This window comes from Pituophis catenifer, unplaced genomic scaffold (assembly GCF_029215685.1).
Source record: "Pituophis catenifer annectens isolate HBS135680 unplaced genomic scaffold, rPitCat1.0.hap2 SCAF_4, whole genome shotgun sequence".
Lineage (NCBI taxonomy): Eukaryota > Metazoa > Chordata > Lepidosauria > Squamata > Colubridae > Pituophis > Pituophis catenifer.
The window spans coordinates 121933631-121950876 of record NW_027256884.1 but is presented as its reverse complement, the minus strand read 5'-3'; the positions used below and the strand labels follow the sequence as shown (position 1 = coordinate 121950876).

Below are 17246 nucleotides of genomic sequence, written 5' to 3'. Positions count from 1 at the left end.
GCCTAAAGGTCTTTGGCACCAAGCCTTCATAGGACTTTATAGGTTAAAAATAGCACTTTAAATTGTCCCTAGAAACCACGTTCAACAGCCTATTTTAAAAGCTTCTCCCTGTAATTCACCTCCTTCAAGTATAAAGTGATTGCCATGCACCTAACAGCATCTCTCAGATCCTCAGAGTGCCACATAAATCAGGTTTCCTTAAAAATGTGAACCTTATCTTGAGAATATGAAAGCAACAAGTGAGCCGTTAAAGGCCTGTGTGGTGTGTGTGTGTGTGTGTGTGTGTGTGTGTGTGTGTGTGTGTGTGTCTTTGTGAAAAGATCACAGGAAGTCCTCGACTTATGACCACAGTGGAGCCCAAAATTTATCTTGCTAAACAAGACAGTTGTTAAGTGAGTTTTGCCCCATTTTATGACCTTTTTTTGCCACAGTTGTTAAGTGAATCATTGCAGTTGTTGAAAGTTTGTAACATGGCTATTAAGTGAATCGCGCTTCCCCACTGATTCTGCTTGTCAGAAGATCGCAGAAGGGGATCATATTCCCTGAGACACTGCAACCGTCATAAATACATGCCAGTTGCCAAGCTTCTGGGTTTTGGCCGTGTGACCACAGGGATGCTGTAAAAGTAAAAACTGTGAAAAACTGTTGTAAGTCTTTTTTTTCCCCGTGCTGTTGTAACTTTGGTCACTAAAAGAATGGTTGTTATCTCGAAGACTACCTGTAATCCCCCAGATTGTCCACACAGTGGCCAACGAACTCCACAAAGTTGGTGGCACAAATCTCCCAGCAGATGGCCTTCAGAGGAAGTCACATTGTTGCCCAGGTGGACAGCCATTGATCCTGATGACTTCCATGAGTTAGTACAACCTTTTTTTGAAACCAGCCAAACTTCTGGCTGGGACCATATTACTTAGTAACATCTCATCTTGAAGAGTTTTCATGAAACCCTTTGAACACAGATTTTCAATCTCCATTATCTCTCTGTCTGTCTGTCTGTAATTTATATCTATCTATCTATCTATCTATCTATCTATCAATCAATCATTCATGTATCATATCTATCTATCTCTCTATTTCTAATCTATCTATCTATCTATCTATCTATCAATCAATCAATCAATCAATCATCCATGTATCCTATCTATCATCTATCTATCTATCTATCTATCTATCTATCTATCTATCTATCCATCCATCTATCAATCATCTATGTATCATATCCATCCATCCATCCATCCATCCATCTATCTCTATCTATCTATCTATCTATCTATCTATCTATCTATCCATCCATCCATCCATTTATCAATCATCCATGTGTCATATCCATCCATCCATCCATCCATCCATCCATCCATCTATCTCTATCTATCTATCCATCTATCTATCTATCTATCTATCTATCTATCTATCTATCTATCTATCTCTATCTATCTATCTATCTATCTATCTATCTATCTATCTATCTATCTATCTATCTCTAGCTAGCTATCTAGCTAGCTAGCCATCCATCCAACCATCCATCCATTTCTATCAAATCTATCTCTATCTAATCTATCTATCTCTATCTAATCTAATCTATCTATCTATCTATCTGTTTATCTATCTATCTATCCATCCATCCATCCCTCTATCCATCTGTCTTAAAGACTGTTCATTTAAATCTCCAAAACAAGCAAGCAAACCAAACATTAGCTAATAATGCCCAACAAAAATAAATTCCTTACCATTGTAAGAGTGAAGGGATGGCTTTCCAGAGAGGACACGCTTGGACAGTGGAGAACGACATACTGAAATATACCAGCCAAAGAAAATGAAAATAAAATAAAATAAAGAACAAGATAGCAAACATCGTAGGAGGTTGTTACTCCTAATATTGGGCTACTCATCCCACTAGAAAATTAATGCACATGCTATTACTATACCACCATTTCTGTGGAAGTTATATTTGTGCTAGGACTGGAAACTCCAGCTGGTGCAGAAGATGAGCATTGCCAGGTTGCTGAGGGGAACACCAGCTGGCTGAAGATTATATCTTTGTTGAAACAAACGCAATGACTTCCAATCAACAACCCAGCCAAGTTTGAGTTTTTGTTTAGAATATACAAGGTTCTCAACAGCTTGAAGTCCTGGTGGCACAGTGGTTAGAATGCATTATTGCAAGCAAACTCTGCCTGCAGCCTGGTGTTCGATCTTGATGGGGTTCCAAGGTTGCTCAGGCTTCCATCCTTCCAAAGTCAGTAAAATGAGGATTCAGATTGTTGGGGGCAATATGCTAACATTGTAAACTACCCAGAGAGTGCTATAAAGCACTATGGGGAAGGATATAAGTCTAAGTGCTGTTTAATTGCTACTGAAGCCACCATATCTGGGAGGCTGGCTGTTTTGCTATTATAGATCTGGTCAATTCTTTAGGACACCTTGAAAATCCTGCTGTATGTTCTACAACACTAGAAGGTTCTCTCCTAAGATTCATGAGGTGCTTAGGAACTCTGCATTTCCTAAAATGACACACCTTAACTTGTTTACCTATAACAGTAATATATAGCAATAGCACTTAGACTTATATACCACTTTATAGCCCTCTCTAAGTGGTTTAAAGAGTCAGCCTATTGCCCCCAACAATTTGGGTCCTCATTTTATCCACCTCGGAAAGATGGAAGGCTGAGCCTGGTGAGATTTGAACTGCCAAATTGTAGGCAGCCGGCAGGCAGCAGAAATAACCTGCAGTACTGCCCTCTAACCACTGCACCACCGTGGCTCAAGGAGCTATGACTGGATTAGTAGCTGACTGGCTTAAATTAATTGTGGTATTTTTATCTCAAGCCCTGATCAGAGACATAAGGAATTCCACTATGGATCGAGTTGGAGTAGACTTAACCAGTTCTTTCACTATTAACAAAATCATAATAGGATAAATGTTTGCAGGAACAAAGTCCAGCTTTGTCTTTCTCTTCAAAAATCCGGCTCGCTTTTAAAAACCATGAAGCCAGCAGCACTATCACTTTTCACAGGGAAAAAAAAAGAACATATTATACATTCTACGTAGCAGGGCTTGTAGCACTTCTTGAACTGACCCTGCATCTACATAATACTTGTAGAGCTCCTGATCAACCTTAGAAGTGCTGCAAAGCACAAAACATCCTGCCTGAGCAGTTTATTTACTACAACAGGGGTGAAATGCTACCGGTTCACTCCAGTTCGGGTGAATTGGTAATGATAAAAGCTACCGGTTTGTCTGAACCGGTATTTCCGACGATCAGCTGTGCCGCGTGGTTTATATTCGCTAGAAAGCAGGAAATCCTTGCAAAAGCATACAGGATGCTTTTGCCACACACTGCGCTTGAGCGGACAGCGAACTGGTAGCACATCCATGGAGGATTTCACCACTGTACTGCAAGCATATAGAACCACTTCTTTATTTATTTATTATTATTTATTATTTATTAATTCAATTTGTATGCCGCCCCTCTCCGAAGACTCAGGGCGGCTCACAATGCATTTAAAGTCATTAAAAAAAAAAACACTTAAGAATTAAAAACATTAAAACTCATTCACACCATTCATCGCCGGATCTCGCCGGATCGCAAGAGCGAGATCAACGGCCCCAGGCCTGCCGGAAAAGACAGGTCTTCACCGCTTTTCAGAAGGCCAATAGGGTGGGGATGGTCCGGACCTCAGGAGGTAACTGGTTTCAGAGAGCTGGGGCAGCCACACAGAAGGCCCTCCCCCGCGGGCCCACCAGCCGGCATTGTTTAGCCAACGGGACCCAGAGGAGACCACCTCTATGGGATTTTACCGGTCACTGGGAGCTATGCGGTAGAAGACGGTCTAGAAGATACCCTGGCCCTGAGCCATGTAGGGCTTTAAAGGTAATAACCTTTAATAACCTTCTTGGCTACCTCATCCTTTTTCAAAAGTATGCATAACATCCAACTCTCCCTAATTTTATCCCAAAATGTTCTTTTTTTAATGCAAATCTAGAACAGTGCCTGCAAAGAAAGCAGATGAACACAAGTTGCAAATCCTGAATGGAGGAGGATTTGGAATCCTTAGCTCACCTGTCCAGGTCTTGCCTTAAAGCTTTCCTTCATCATCTGTATTTCAAGGACATCACACGGATGGTTGATCACCGCAGTGAGTGTGACAGGTTTATAACTGCTATAGATATAGCGGTACAGCCTTTCCACACAATATAAGCATAACGGCCCGGAAATCCAAAGCCAAGTCTGAAGATGGGAAATAAAAGCAATATTTTTCTTCTTCTTCTGGGAAATGTCTGCCAGCAAGACTTAGTTGGCAATTTCAACTCAGTATGTGCAACCCAAACCAGCAGGACAAGGGATGAACGGATTGGGTTAAATCTACTCATTTCCTTCTGTGGGGGATAGACTTTCAAGCCAGCAAATTGTGATATTGATTTTTCATTTAAAAATACCACAGAAAAACTCTCAACAAAACAGAAGCTAGGAATGGATGGAACATAGATGATTTCTGTGGGGTCCTTGGTGCGCTGGTTTTCATGCAGACGTCTCATTACCAAACTAGGTAACATCATCAGTGTTAGCACCAAGCTCAGAGAGCTCCAAGGACCTCACACAGTTCAATTATGAGTTAAAAATATTTTCTTCTATTGATAGAAAATTCCTTAATTAAGCAAATGAGTTTCTCTACCTTTTTTCGTTTAAGAAAAACTTAGATTTATACCAGCACCAAATTTTTTGAATAGAGAAGTTTACAGGTCGTTCTCGACTTACGACGGCAATTGAACTCACTTTTTTTTTTTGCTAAGCGAGCCATTTCTTAAGTGAGTTTTGCCCAATTTTACAACCTTTCTTGTCACAATTGTTATGTGAATCACCCTAGTTGTTAAGTGAATCTGACTTTCTCATTCACTCTGCTTGTCAGAAGGAGATCATATTTATTTATTTATTTATTTATTTATTTATTTATTTATTTATTTATTTATTTATTTATTTATTTTAATTTATATACCGCCCTATTCCTGAGGGACTCAGGGCGGTGAAAGCGAACGATAAAAATACATGTAATACAAACATTAAAAAAAACCAATTAAAAAATACTAAACACTCTGGTCCTAGATAATTCAAGACATCCCAGTTTAAAATAAAATCAAAAGTAATATAAAGGGAAAGTTAGGCCAGGCCGGCCTGCTGAAACAGGAATGTTTTGAGGGCACGGCGGAAAGTGCGCAGATCCGGAATCTTCTGTATCTCTGGGGGGAGCTCGTTCCAGATGGTGGGTGCCCTCACAGAAAAGGCTCTCCCCCTGGGGACCACCAGTCAACACTGTTTGGCTGACGGCACCCTGAGAAGCCCCTCTCTGTGGGAGCGTACTGGGCGGTGAGAGCTATTGGTGGCAGAAGGCGGTCTCGTAAGTACCCCGGTCCTAAGCCATGGAGCGCTCTAAAGGTGGTAACTAAGACCTTGAAGCGCACCCGGAAGACCACAGGGAGCCAGTGCAGCTCGCGCAGGAGGGGAACCACATGGGAGCGCCATGCTGCTCCCATAACTACCCGCGCGGCCGGGTAGTTATATGATCTTGGGACACTGCGACCATCATAAATATGAGTCAATTGCCAAGCATCTGAATTTTGATCACATGACCATGGGGATGCTGCAATGGCTGTAAGTATTAAAAAACAGTCATGAGTCTTTTTTTCAGTGCCGTTATAATTTCAAATGGTCCGTAAATGAACTGTTGTAAGTCGAGAACTATCTATATTTTCCAAATGCCCAGGTGTCTGTGTAAATAGCATCATTCCAAGAAGCATCAAAGAAGAAACACTATTTTTCAAGAGCCCTCTGCTAATGCAAGTATAATATTTTTTTTAGAAAAGTTAAAAGAAAACACAACTTCACCCACTTGACACATTTTAGAAAGTAAATAAAATCCCACCGCTTAGATCAGAGTTGCTGGCTGGGGAATTTTGGGAGCTGAAATCCAGACATCTTAAAAGTTGCCAAAATTGAGAAATGCTAATTTAGGGAATAACTGATGCTCATTAAACTTGGATTTTGTTGTTGTTAGTTGCGAAGTCGTGTCCGACCCATTGCGACTCCATGGAAAACTTTCCCCTAGGCCTTCCTCTCCTCTACCATCCCCCAGAGACCATTTAAGCTCACGCTGACTGCTTCAGTGACTCCCTCCAGCCACCTAAATTTAGATTTAACTTTTATTTATTCAATTTCTACAGTTCAATCCAACTGACCCTTGGATTGTGCTAACATCCTGTTAAGGTTGCTGCTAGATTCAAAACAGAAGCCAGTTGAATGGTTTTTAAGCGCGCACCTAAAAACACAACTAATTTATGCGACAAATTTGAAGCAGCTTTATTAGTTAATGCTCAATGTTCAGCAGAGAGTGTCGCCTTGTCAAATGTATGCTTAAATGCAAACTTGGATTTGCAGTTCTCAATACATTATACACGAGCAGCTCATGCCCTCCACTGGCTACTCCATGCTAAGACTGTCAGGTAAGTGCAACCATCGTTGTTTATTAATGGTTTGTTTCTTTTTATATTGTTTATACATCCTGAGTGTGTACACTTGAAGAATATGTATTTTTAGTTTTAGAATTGTGCCTGGATTGCCTTCCTATCTCTTACCGGATCTCTTCAACACCACAAATACACCTGTCTTAAATTTGGAACTTAGCCTACATGACAACTCTCTCTTCCCTCCCAGACGTTTAGCTACAAACATTTTAACAGCTTGTTCCCTGTCAACTTGGAATATTTATGAACGCTTGGAGCTTTTCATACCACAAGGGCCAACTGGTAGCAGAAGCATCACCGCCAGAAGCACAATACAACACAGATGTTCACACAAACCTCAGGGAAACAGGCTTGGAATTTTGGCACTTCTGCACAACTAAAGTTGCTTTCCAGAAGTGGCTCTAGCTCCATCGACGGTCCTGGGAAATGCTCTACGGCACTTCCTGCGAGAGATGGTTTGAAGCCACTTTCAAATGGAATGTCCTTTTCAATGGTCCCATTGGGATTGTAACACCCAGGGGGGTGCTCCTTTAGGTTAGTCTGGTATTTCAGAACTCCTCTGCAGAAATTAAAAAAAAAGAAAAACAAAAAGAAAAAAGAAAGGCAATCTGGTCACCACGATACAAAGTACATGTTGACAATCTAGAACATGGGTGTCAAACTCAAGGCCCATGGGCCGGATTTGGCCCAACTAGGTGCTTAAATTGGGCCCGCAGGGCTGGCCTGGAAATATCAAAGGATCGGCCCGCATGCCTTTGCTGGCCAAAATTGGGTGTGGGGCGGTGCATGCCAGTGGTGAAATCCAAATTTTTTTTACTACCGGTTCTGTGGGCATGGCTTGGTGGGCGTGGCTTGGTTTGGTGGGCATGGCAGGAGAAGGATACTGCAAAATCTCCATTCCCACCTCACTCCAGGGGAAGGATACTGCAAAATTCTCATTCCCTCCCCACTCTGGGACCAGCCAGAGGTGATATTTACCGGTTCCCTGAACTACTCAAAATTTCCGCTACCAGTTCTTCAGAACCTGTCAGAACCTGTTGGATTTCACCCCGGTGCATACGGCCCATTTTCGGCCTTCGTGGCCTCATAGAGGCCCATTTTTGGCCAGCAGAGCGCTGCTGGAGGCCAGGGCGGCAGAAAATGAGCCACACAAGGGCCTCGCATGGCCTGTTTTTGGCCAGCAGAGTGCTGCTGGAGGCGTCTGTCCCGTCTCCCTCCCCGCTCCCCCCACCCCGCTGGCCCACAGAGAAGAACTACAATGCTGATCCGGCCCTTGAAGAAATCCAGTTTGACACCCCTGATCTAGAAAGTGTGCAGAGAAGAGCGACAAAGTTGATAAAAGGGCCTGGAGGCTAAATCCATGATGAACAGTTGAGGAAGATGGACCATCAAAGAGAAGGATTCCAGGGGGACATTACTGTCTTTCAGCACTTGAGGGGCTGTCACAGAAAAGAGGGGAAATGACTTATTCTCCAAAGCACCAGAGGATAGGAGGAGAAGTTATGGGTGGAAGCTTGTTAAAGAAAGATTAGAAATAAGGAGAAATTTTCTGACAGTGAATGGAACAGCTTGCCTTTTGGAGTTGTGGGTGCTCCATCGCTAGAGGTTTTCAAAAATAGACCAGACAACCATTTGATCAGGATGGTATAAGACAGGGGTGAAATCCAGCAGGTTATTTTGGAGAACCGGTAGCGGAAATTTTGAGTAGTTTGGAGAACCAGCAAATACCACCTCTGGCTGGTCCAGACTAGGGTAGGAATGGAGATTTTGCAATATCCTTCCCCCAGGAGTGGGGAGGGAATGGGGATTTTGCAGTATCCTTCCCAGTGGTGAAATCCATTTTTTTTTTACTACTGGTTCTGTGGGCATGGCTTGGTGGGCGTGGTGTGGCTTGGTGGGCATGGCAGTGGAAGGATACTGCAAAATCTCCATTCCCACCCGACTCCAGGGGAAGAATACTGCAAAATCTCCATTCCCACCCCACTCCAGGGGAAGGATATTGCAAAATCTCCATTCCCACTCTACTCTGGGGCCAGCCAGAGGTGGTATTTGCCATTTCTCCGAACTACTCAAAATTTCCGCTACCGGTTCTCCAGAACCTGCTTGATTTCACACGTGACCCTTCCCCTGGAGTGGGGTGGAAATGGAAATTTTGCAGTATCCTTCCCCTCCCACGCCCACCAAGCCACACCCACAGAACCGGTAGTAAAAAAAATTGGATTTCACCACCGGTATAAGACTCCTGCCTTGCTGGCTGAGGAATTCTGGGAGGTGAAGTCCACAAGTCTTAAAATTGCCAAGGTTGGAGACCTCTGTTCTAAAACATAAAATCTCTACTAGAAAAACTCCAGCTAGAGCAGCTCAAGGGACTGTTTTACACAGCCCAGGAGATGACTAGAAATTCTAGAAGCCTTTTGGAACCTAAATGACAATTCAAAGCAGAAACATCTTTAATTCATTCTCATATTGGGGTGGTCTTCCAGGGATGGGACACACACATTCATGGTGACAACCTGCAGGGTTCTCATGAAGCACAAAATGGAGCCAGAAAAATAGCTGTGATCAAATTGTAATGATTTTCCTCCTCACCCACGCACTCGTATACACAATTTAAATCTAATTATATTCAGGAGTTAAGTTCTGAAGTTTGCTAAGAGTCCTGCCTTACAAATGCAGATGCAGATAACGATATTTCTTTTATGAATTCCCCTCAGTAAAATCTAAACAACACAACCGCATATATATGTGTGTGTGTGTGTGTGTGTGTGTGTGTGTGTGTGTGTATATAGTATATATATGTATATATATGTATATATATGTATATATATGTATATATATGTATATATATGTATATATATTTGCTTCCGTAATGATTTCCATGGGACTCCATTTTGAAAAAATTTTCTCGCTCACTTAGGGGGAAAAAAAACATACTGAAAACAGGATGAGGGAAGTAAATTCATTTTCTCATCCCGTTCCTTTGATCCTAGAGCTTGATTGATATCCCCTGACTGGGAAACTTGCAGACTGTGAACAAAATAACTAAAAGAAAAACGAACAAAAGCAAACAAATGCAGAGGTGAAATTAACAGTCTTGTTTCTCTTTCTTGTAATTGCGTGGAGTGCTGTGCTTGTTTTTAATTATCTTTATTTACAACAGTCCCCTCTGACACAACCAAAGCCTTCGCTTTAACCATGCAAAGCCTCCTCCTCTAAAAACAAACAAACAAACAAACAAACAACATATAATAAAGGCGGCAAACACACACCGTTTTATTCATTTTTACGGTGACAGGAGCCCTGGTAATTTCCACATGGAATGCTGTGCTTTAAAAAAAGAAAATGAGGCAAAAACCCTGTTTTTTTCAATGAAACAAAAGGGACCAATTCTGGTTTTTGCAGCAATAATTTTTCTAGGAACCACACTGTTCTGCTGGCTTTGGAGGTACGTTTTTTATTAAAAGAAAGGAACCCACGCTTCAGAACTACAGTCTGAAATCGGAAAGGAGAGGGAAGTTCAAGGAAAAAATCTGGTCCTGACCCCAAGATACAGTACATACGAATAGTTTAAAATGAGAGAGAGGCTGAGCCAGGTATAAAACTCCCTCAGTTTTTTTGGCTCCCCCCCCCCAATTCCTTCAGCTAACAAACCTACATTGCAGACATCCTGAAGCAGTGCTGCAGGATCATTACATCGGCCATTAAATCTTATCCTCCTCCTTTAAAGGAGGTGGAAATCAGTGCTGCAGTGAGTATCGCTAAAGCTAGTTTGGCTGCCTCTGCGTTAACTCCTTGCAGGCAGCAAAAGCTCAAAGAAAGAAAGAAAGAAAGAAAGAAAGAAAGAAAGAAAGAAAGAAAGAAAGAAAGAAAGAAAGAAAGAAAGAAAGAAAGAAAGAAAGAAAGAAAGAAAGAAAGAAAGAAAGAAAGAAGAAAAAGAAAGAAAAAAGAAAGAAAGAAGGAAGGAAGGAAGGAAGGAAGGAAGGAAGGAAGGAAGGAAGGAAGGAAGGAAGGAAGGAAGGAAGGACAGAAAGAAAGAAGTCAGGTTGCTATGACTCAACTTCTAGACAATTCAATCCCGATGACTGAGAATCTTCATCAATGGGTTGAGAAAGGCTGAAGTGAGGGGAAGGAAGGAAGGAAGGAAGGAAGGAAGGAAGGAAGGAAGGAAGGAAGGAAGGAAGGAAGGAAGGAGAAAAGTGGGAGGGAGGGAGGAATGAAGGAGAAAGGCAGAAGTGAGAAGGAGGGAGAAAGAAAAAGAAGGAAGGAAGGAAGGGAGAAGGGAGGGAGGGAGGGAGGGAGGGAAGAAGGAAGGAAGGAAGGAAGGAAGGAAGGAAGGAAGGAAGGAAGGAAGGAGAAAAGTGGGAGGGAGGGAGGAATGAAGGAGAAAGGCAGAAATGAGAAGGAGGGAGAAAGAGAAAGAAAGGAAGGAAGGAAGGAAAGGGAAGAAGGAGAAGGGAGGGAGGGAGGGAGGGAGGGAAGAAGGGAGGGAGGGAGGGAGGGAGGGAAGAAGGAAGGAAGGAAGGAAAGAAGGAAGGAAGGAAGGAAGGAAGGAAGGAAGGAAGGAGAAAAGTGGGAGGGAGGGAGGAATGAAGGAGAAAGGCAGAAATGAGAAGGAGGGAGAAAGAGAAAGAAAGGAAGGAAGGAAGGAAAGGGAAGAAGGAGAAGGGAGGGAGGGAGGGAGGGAGGGAAGAAGGAAGGAAGGAAGGAAGGAAGGAAGGAAGGAAGGAAGGAAGGAAGGAAGGAAGGAGAAAAGTGGGAGGGAGGAATGAAGGAGAAAGGCAGAAGTGAGAAGGAGGCAGAAAGAGAAAGGAAGGAAGGAAAGGAAAGAAGGAGAAGGGAGGGAGGGAGGGAAGAAGGAAGGAAGGAAGGAAGGAAGGAAGGAAGGAAGGAAGGAAGGAAGGAAGGAAGGAAGGAAGGAAGGAAAACCCAATCCCTCCAGCCAACATTGTGGAATAGAGTCTTCTGCTTGAGTGGGGTTTGGACTAGAAGACCTCCAAAGTCTCCTCCAACTCTGCCTCCACCGTGGCCTCTACTGCCAGTCCATGGAGCAGAAAGATTGGAGATTGCTGCTTTATACTATTTTGGATAAATGGCTGTCCAGTCTCTTCTTAAAAATCTCCAGTGTTGAAGCACCCACAACTTCTGGAGGCAAGTCCTCCCATTGGTTAATTGTTCTCACTGTCAGGAAATTTCTCCTTAGTTCTAGGTTGGATGGATCTCTCTTTGATAAGTTTCCATCTGTTACTTCTTGTCCTGCCTTTGGGTGCTTTGGAGAATAGGTTGACCCTTCTCTTCTCCTCAAATATTGGAAGGTTGCTATTATGTCATCCAGTGGTGGGATTCAACCAGTTTGGGCGAACTGGTAGTTAAATTGCTGGCTGACCCCTCCCCTCCACGCCCCTTCCAGGAGTCCCCCCCCCCGCGCCTGTTTTCACTCCCAGGAGGCTTCAGGGAGGCCTACTAGGCCCAAAACGGGGCACAGTGAGGGCAGCACATCCACCCCCATGGCCCATTTTTGCTCACAGGAGGGTGCAGGAGGCCGCCCATCCAGCCAATTATTAGGGCAGACAACTGGTTGTTAAATTATTTGAATCCCACCACTGATGTGATCCCTACCTCCTTCACTTCGTTAGATCAGACATACCCAATTCCTGCAACTGTTCATTGTGTTTTTTAGCCTCCAGTCCAGATGTCTGTTCTCACTGCCATATTTCCGTATCTTTTTGCCCCAGGTTCCTTGAACACACATACTGTACTTGTGAAAAAAACCTATAGGATTCTATTCAGAGGCATCTAGGATGGTTCCGTGTTTGTCGCATCCCAGCTAATCAACTTGGTTGCAGAAGGATCCAAATTAAGAACGAGCAGAGGAGGCAAATGAGGGCAGGGCCACTGAGGGTGAAGAGAACGGAACAAAAGCAATTGAACCAAAGCAATTTTGGATGTGGGTAAAGATCAAGAATGAATTAAGTTTATGTGCCACCTTTATAAAATTCAGATTGCCACATTCCAGTCTTCTATGTTCAAATTGTTTTCGAATAATAAGCACCAAAGAAGTCAGGACTGTAATAAACAGAATGTAATGAAGGTGAAGATATTTGCTTCTGTAAATAGGGCTGCTGGAATATCTGAGCTGATATTTTGAGAAATCTAAGTATAAAAATATTGTTATTTTAAAAAATATAAAAAAGATGTTGAGATTCTGGAAAGAGTGCAGAGAAGAGCTACAAAGATGAAGTGGTGGCAGTGGTGGAAGGCTAAAACATATGAAGATCGGTTGCAGGAAAACAAGGGAGATGGTGGCTCAGTGGCTAAGACACTGAGCTTGTCGATCGAAAGGTCGGCAGTTCAGCGGTTCGAATCCCTAGTGCCGCGTAATGGGGTGAGCTCCCGTTACTTGTCCCAGCTTCTGCCAACCTAGCAGTTCGAAAGCATATAAAAAAATGCAAGTAGAAAAATAGGGACCACCTTTGGTGGGAAGGTAACAGCGTTCCATGCGCCTTTGGCATTTAGTCATGCTGGCCACATGATCATGGAGACATCTTCGGACAGCGCTGGCTCTTCGGCTTTGAAACGGAGATGAGCACCGCCCCCTAGAGTTGGGAACGACTAGCACATATGTGCGAGAGGAACCTTTACCTTTACCTTTACATTACAGGTTGAACCCAAAGTTTTTGTTGCTAAGTAACAGTTGTTAAATGAGTTTTACCACATTTTATGACCTTCTTCCCACAGTTGTTAAGTGAATCACTGCCATTGTTATGTTAGTAATACGGTTGTTAAGTGAATCTGGCTTCCCCATTGACTTTGCTTGTCAGAAGATCGCAAAAGGGGATCACATGACCCCAGGACACAGCCACCATCATAAATGTGAGTCAGTTGCCAAACAGCCAAATTTTTTTCACGTGACCCTGGGATGCTGCAATGACCGTAAGTATAAAAAAAATGGCCCTTACTCACCTTTTCCAGTGCCACTGTAACTTTGAATGGTCACTAAATGAATAGTTGTAAATCCTGAACTACCTGTGCAGTTGTAAGTTGTGACAATCATAAAGTGGGTAGTAAATTCTGCTTTTCAGCAAAAAAAAAAAAAAAAACCCATAAATTGTGGTTATGTAACCACAGAACATTGCAACAGATGTAGTAAATGTGGCAGGTTGCTGAGCATCCGAAATGTGATCACAAGGAGAGGTCAGCCACTGAAATTGGGTATCTTTTGGGAGGGATCCATTGCAACTTTAAACAGTCACTAAATGACCGGTCATAAATCAAGGACTCCTTTTAATTTACAGATTTTTGGTTAAAGATGAAATGACAGGGAAAGTAATTAAAGAGAGATATTTTTACATTGCAATTTTTTAAAGGAGAATCCCCAGACACCGAAGCGGTAATTACATTCCACTTCAATATCTTCACGAGATAGAAGTTGGGATTAAATAATTTTCACTTCGGCAGTACTTCATTTTCTGTTTAAGAAGAGTTCTTGTATTTACGTGATTCTTCTTCAAATATTAAAAATGATGATTTATACAGGCGAGATGGGGTTTCCCCTCTTAATTATTCCATCCCTAATCTATCTATCTACAGAAGAAAGAGCTGAATGTCAACGGCTACCCTTGGGGGATCTGACTTGCCCAAAAATTTAGATTAGGGCTGGAAAGAGACATTTCTCCTATGCTTCTTCCTTCGGACTCTTGTCATGTAATCTGAGGTTATCTGATTATCATTCGTGACCTTCCCAGATGGCTTCTAACAGGCGAGGTCATTGGGAGATGTGGGATTCGCTTAACAAAGTGTGATTCAGTTAACAATTGCAGTGATCCACTTAACACTTAAAAAGGATCATTGAATTAGGTGCAACTCACTTAACAACTGCCTTGCTTTGCAAAAAAAAATAAAAAAATTCTGGGTCCAATTGTAGTTATAAATCAAGGATTACCTGTAACTTCTTCCAAAGAAGAGAATTGGAGGGAAAGGATTGAGTGGGATAGCCTTAAATTTAGTCAGTTACAAGGTGGAGAAAGGGAGGTTAGATATACCTCAAAAGCACCTAGCACCTGCAAGATTGGCAAAAATCTATCCGAATGTAAGTCCTAAATGTTGGAAGTGTGGACATCACCAAGGTACCTTCTTTCATATGTGGTGGTCATATCCCGAAGCGAAGAGATATTGGAGTAAAATACAAAATTGGCTACAAGAATTCATTAATAATAAAATCGAACTGATTCCAGAAACTTTTCTCCTGGGAGTACTAAAGACTAAATATGATAAAAAAAAAAACAGGATATTTAATCATACACATACTCACAGCAGCAAGAATAACATATGCACAATATTGGAAAGGAAACAATATACCACCAGAGGAATTATTCAGAAAATATTTGAGTGTGCTGAAATGGAATAAATTAACATTAGAACTAAATGAAAAAGAGGATTCAGAATACTATATAGTGTGGGATAATTGGTACAGGTGGATTGATAACCGAATTAAAAATAGATAAAAATTAGTATAAAGTTTAAGATAGATATATACATACATACATACATACATACATACATACATACATACATACATATACTGGGAGTTATAGAATATATAGGAAAAATTAATCTAACCTGTGGGAAAAGTAACACTGTCTGATCGATTATGTATTAGAATTATGGAAAACGGAAAAAACTACAATAAAAATATTTTTTTTAAAAAAAGAAACAAGCACACCTTTCTCTCCAGTTGGCTACACTCAGTGGTGGGATTCAGCCAGTTCAGGCCAGTTCGGGCAAACCGGCTGGCTGGCTCCACCCCTTTCTGCCCCGCCTCTTCCAGGAGTCCCCATGCGTCCCATTGTGGCTCCCAGCAGGCTTCAGGGAGGCCTCTTAGGCCCAAAACGTGCCATGGAGGGGTGGTGCGCCCCCCCCATGGCCTGTTTTTGCTCCCTGGGGGGTGCAGGCAGCCAAGTACTGCCTATCATACCCCCTGGCCATGCCCCCCCAAGCTGGTCATTAGGGCAGAGAACCGGTTGTTAAATTATTTGAATCCCACCACTGGCTACACTGTCTTGATGTCCTTCAACTTCTGCCATGCTGATATTTTCAGGAGGCAAGCTCCTGTTACTAAAAATAAGGAGAAATGGTTGTAGAACTGTCTGGAAGTTAAGTCAAAGCAACTGGACTTCTTTTCTTTTTGGGTTGAAATGTAGCTTTACTTATCCAAATAGCTTCTTCAGTCTGAGTTCAGACTAAAGAAGCTACTTGGATAAGCAGCCAAATGTTTCAACCCCCGAAAAAGAAAAGAAGTCAGGTTGCCGTGACTCAACTTCCTGACAACTCAATCCTGATGATTGAGAATCTTCATCAATGGGTTGAGTAAGGCAAAAGTGAGGAGAAAAAGGAAGGAAGGAAGGAAGGAAGGGAGGGAGGGAGGGAGGGAGGGAGGGAGGGAGGGAGGGAGGGAAGGAAGGAAGGAAGGAAGGAAGGAAGGAAGGAAGGAAGGAAGGAAGGCAGGCAGGCAGGCAGAAGTGAGAAGGAGGGAGAAAGAGAAAGAATTGAGAGGGATGGAGAAAGAGGAAGGAAGGAAGGAAGGAAGGAAGGAAGGAAGGAAGGAAGGAAGATAAGGAAGAAAAGAAGGGGAAAAGCAGAATTGAGAGGGATGGAGAAAGAGGAAGGAAGGAAGGAAGGAAGGAAGGAAGGAAGGAAGGAAGGAAGGAAGGAAGGAAGACAGAATCTCTCCTGCAGAGATTAGCATTTTTAGAACCTAAAAAGGACCACATTTGGAAAAGAGAGGTGTTTGTTTAAGACACTTTCTCCTGAGAGAGAAACATTACACTAGATCTTTTTATCACTGTCTTGAATCTTTGCCAATGTACACAATCCATTATTGCAATGTTAGAAATCCACAAAGCCCTTGACAGAAGTGGTGTTCCATTATTCACTTCCAAGCCCTTGGCCTGTCTCAAGAGAGAACACCTAAAATAAAAAAGAACGGGTATCTATTTTTCATTCAGAGTTGAAATATCTTCCCCAATTACACAGTCCCATTCAGAAACCCCAAACGGAGCTGGAATGGAGATTTGGGATTAGGCGAAAGGAAGATTTTGAGGAGTAGAGAATAAACTTTCCATTGTATTTTCTGAAAAATACCCATATTTGGAATTGCCAATTGAAGGGAGGAAGTCGGCCCTTGCGAACCAGGAAGGAGTAAACAAACCACTAAGTTCAAGGGAAGGAGAAGTTTCAGAAAAGATTACAAATTGTCCTCAATTTATGACCAGTCACTTAGTGACTACTCAAAGTTACCAGGATCATACCTTAGAACAAGGGTGTCAAACCCAATTTCATTGAGGGATGCGTCAGAATTGTGTTTGACCTCGTAGGGCCGGGAGGGGAGAAGAGGGGCATGGCCAGGTGTGTGTGGCTGGGGGTGCGTGGTCATGGTGGGTGTTTGGCACAGGTGCAAGCCAAAAATGGGCCACGCAGAGGCCTCGTGGGGCCTCCGTGTGCCCTGTTTTCGGCCAACAGAGTGTTGCTGGAGGCCCATTTTGGCTGTAAGAGGCACCATGGGCCGGTCCTTTGATATTTCTGGGCTGGCCCCGTGGACTAGATTTAAGCGGCCTGGGGTCCGGATCCGGGTCGCGGGCCTTGAGTTTGACACCTATGCCTTAGAGTTACTTAGGACCCAGACTGTAAATTATGATAGTCATTCCCCCATTGTCTTCCCATAATCCAACTTCTG

The 17246-nt window shown here is 42.7% G+C and overlaps 1 protein-coding gene across 1 annotated transcript in view; it reads right to left on the bottom strand.

The window, feature by feature from the left end:
• The window catches only part of NOX4 (NADPH oxidase 4), a 145770-nt gene that overhangs the window by 82647 nt on the left and 45877 nt on the right, over positions 1-17246 (bottom strand). Inside the window, exons 9-11 of the mRNA XM_070944016.1 lie at positions 6854-7076; positions 4062-4229; positions 1728-1790 (exon numbers count right to left, since the gene is read on the bottom strand). Of these exons, the coding sequence (XP_070800117.1) occupies positions 1728-1790; positions 4062-4229; positions 6854-7076 (454 nt within the window). The remainder of the gene's footprint in view (positions 1-1727; positions 1791-4061; positions 4230-6853; positions 7077-17246) is intronic.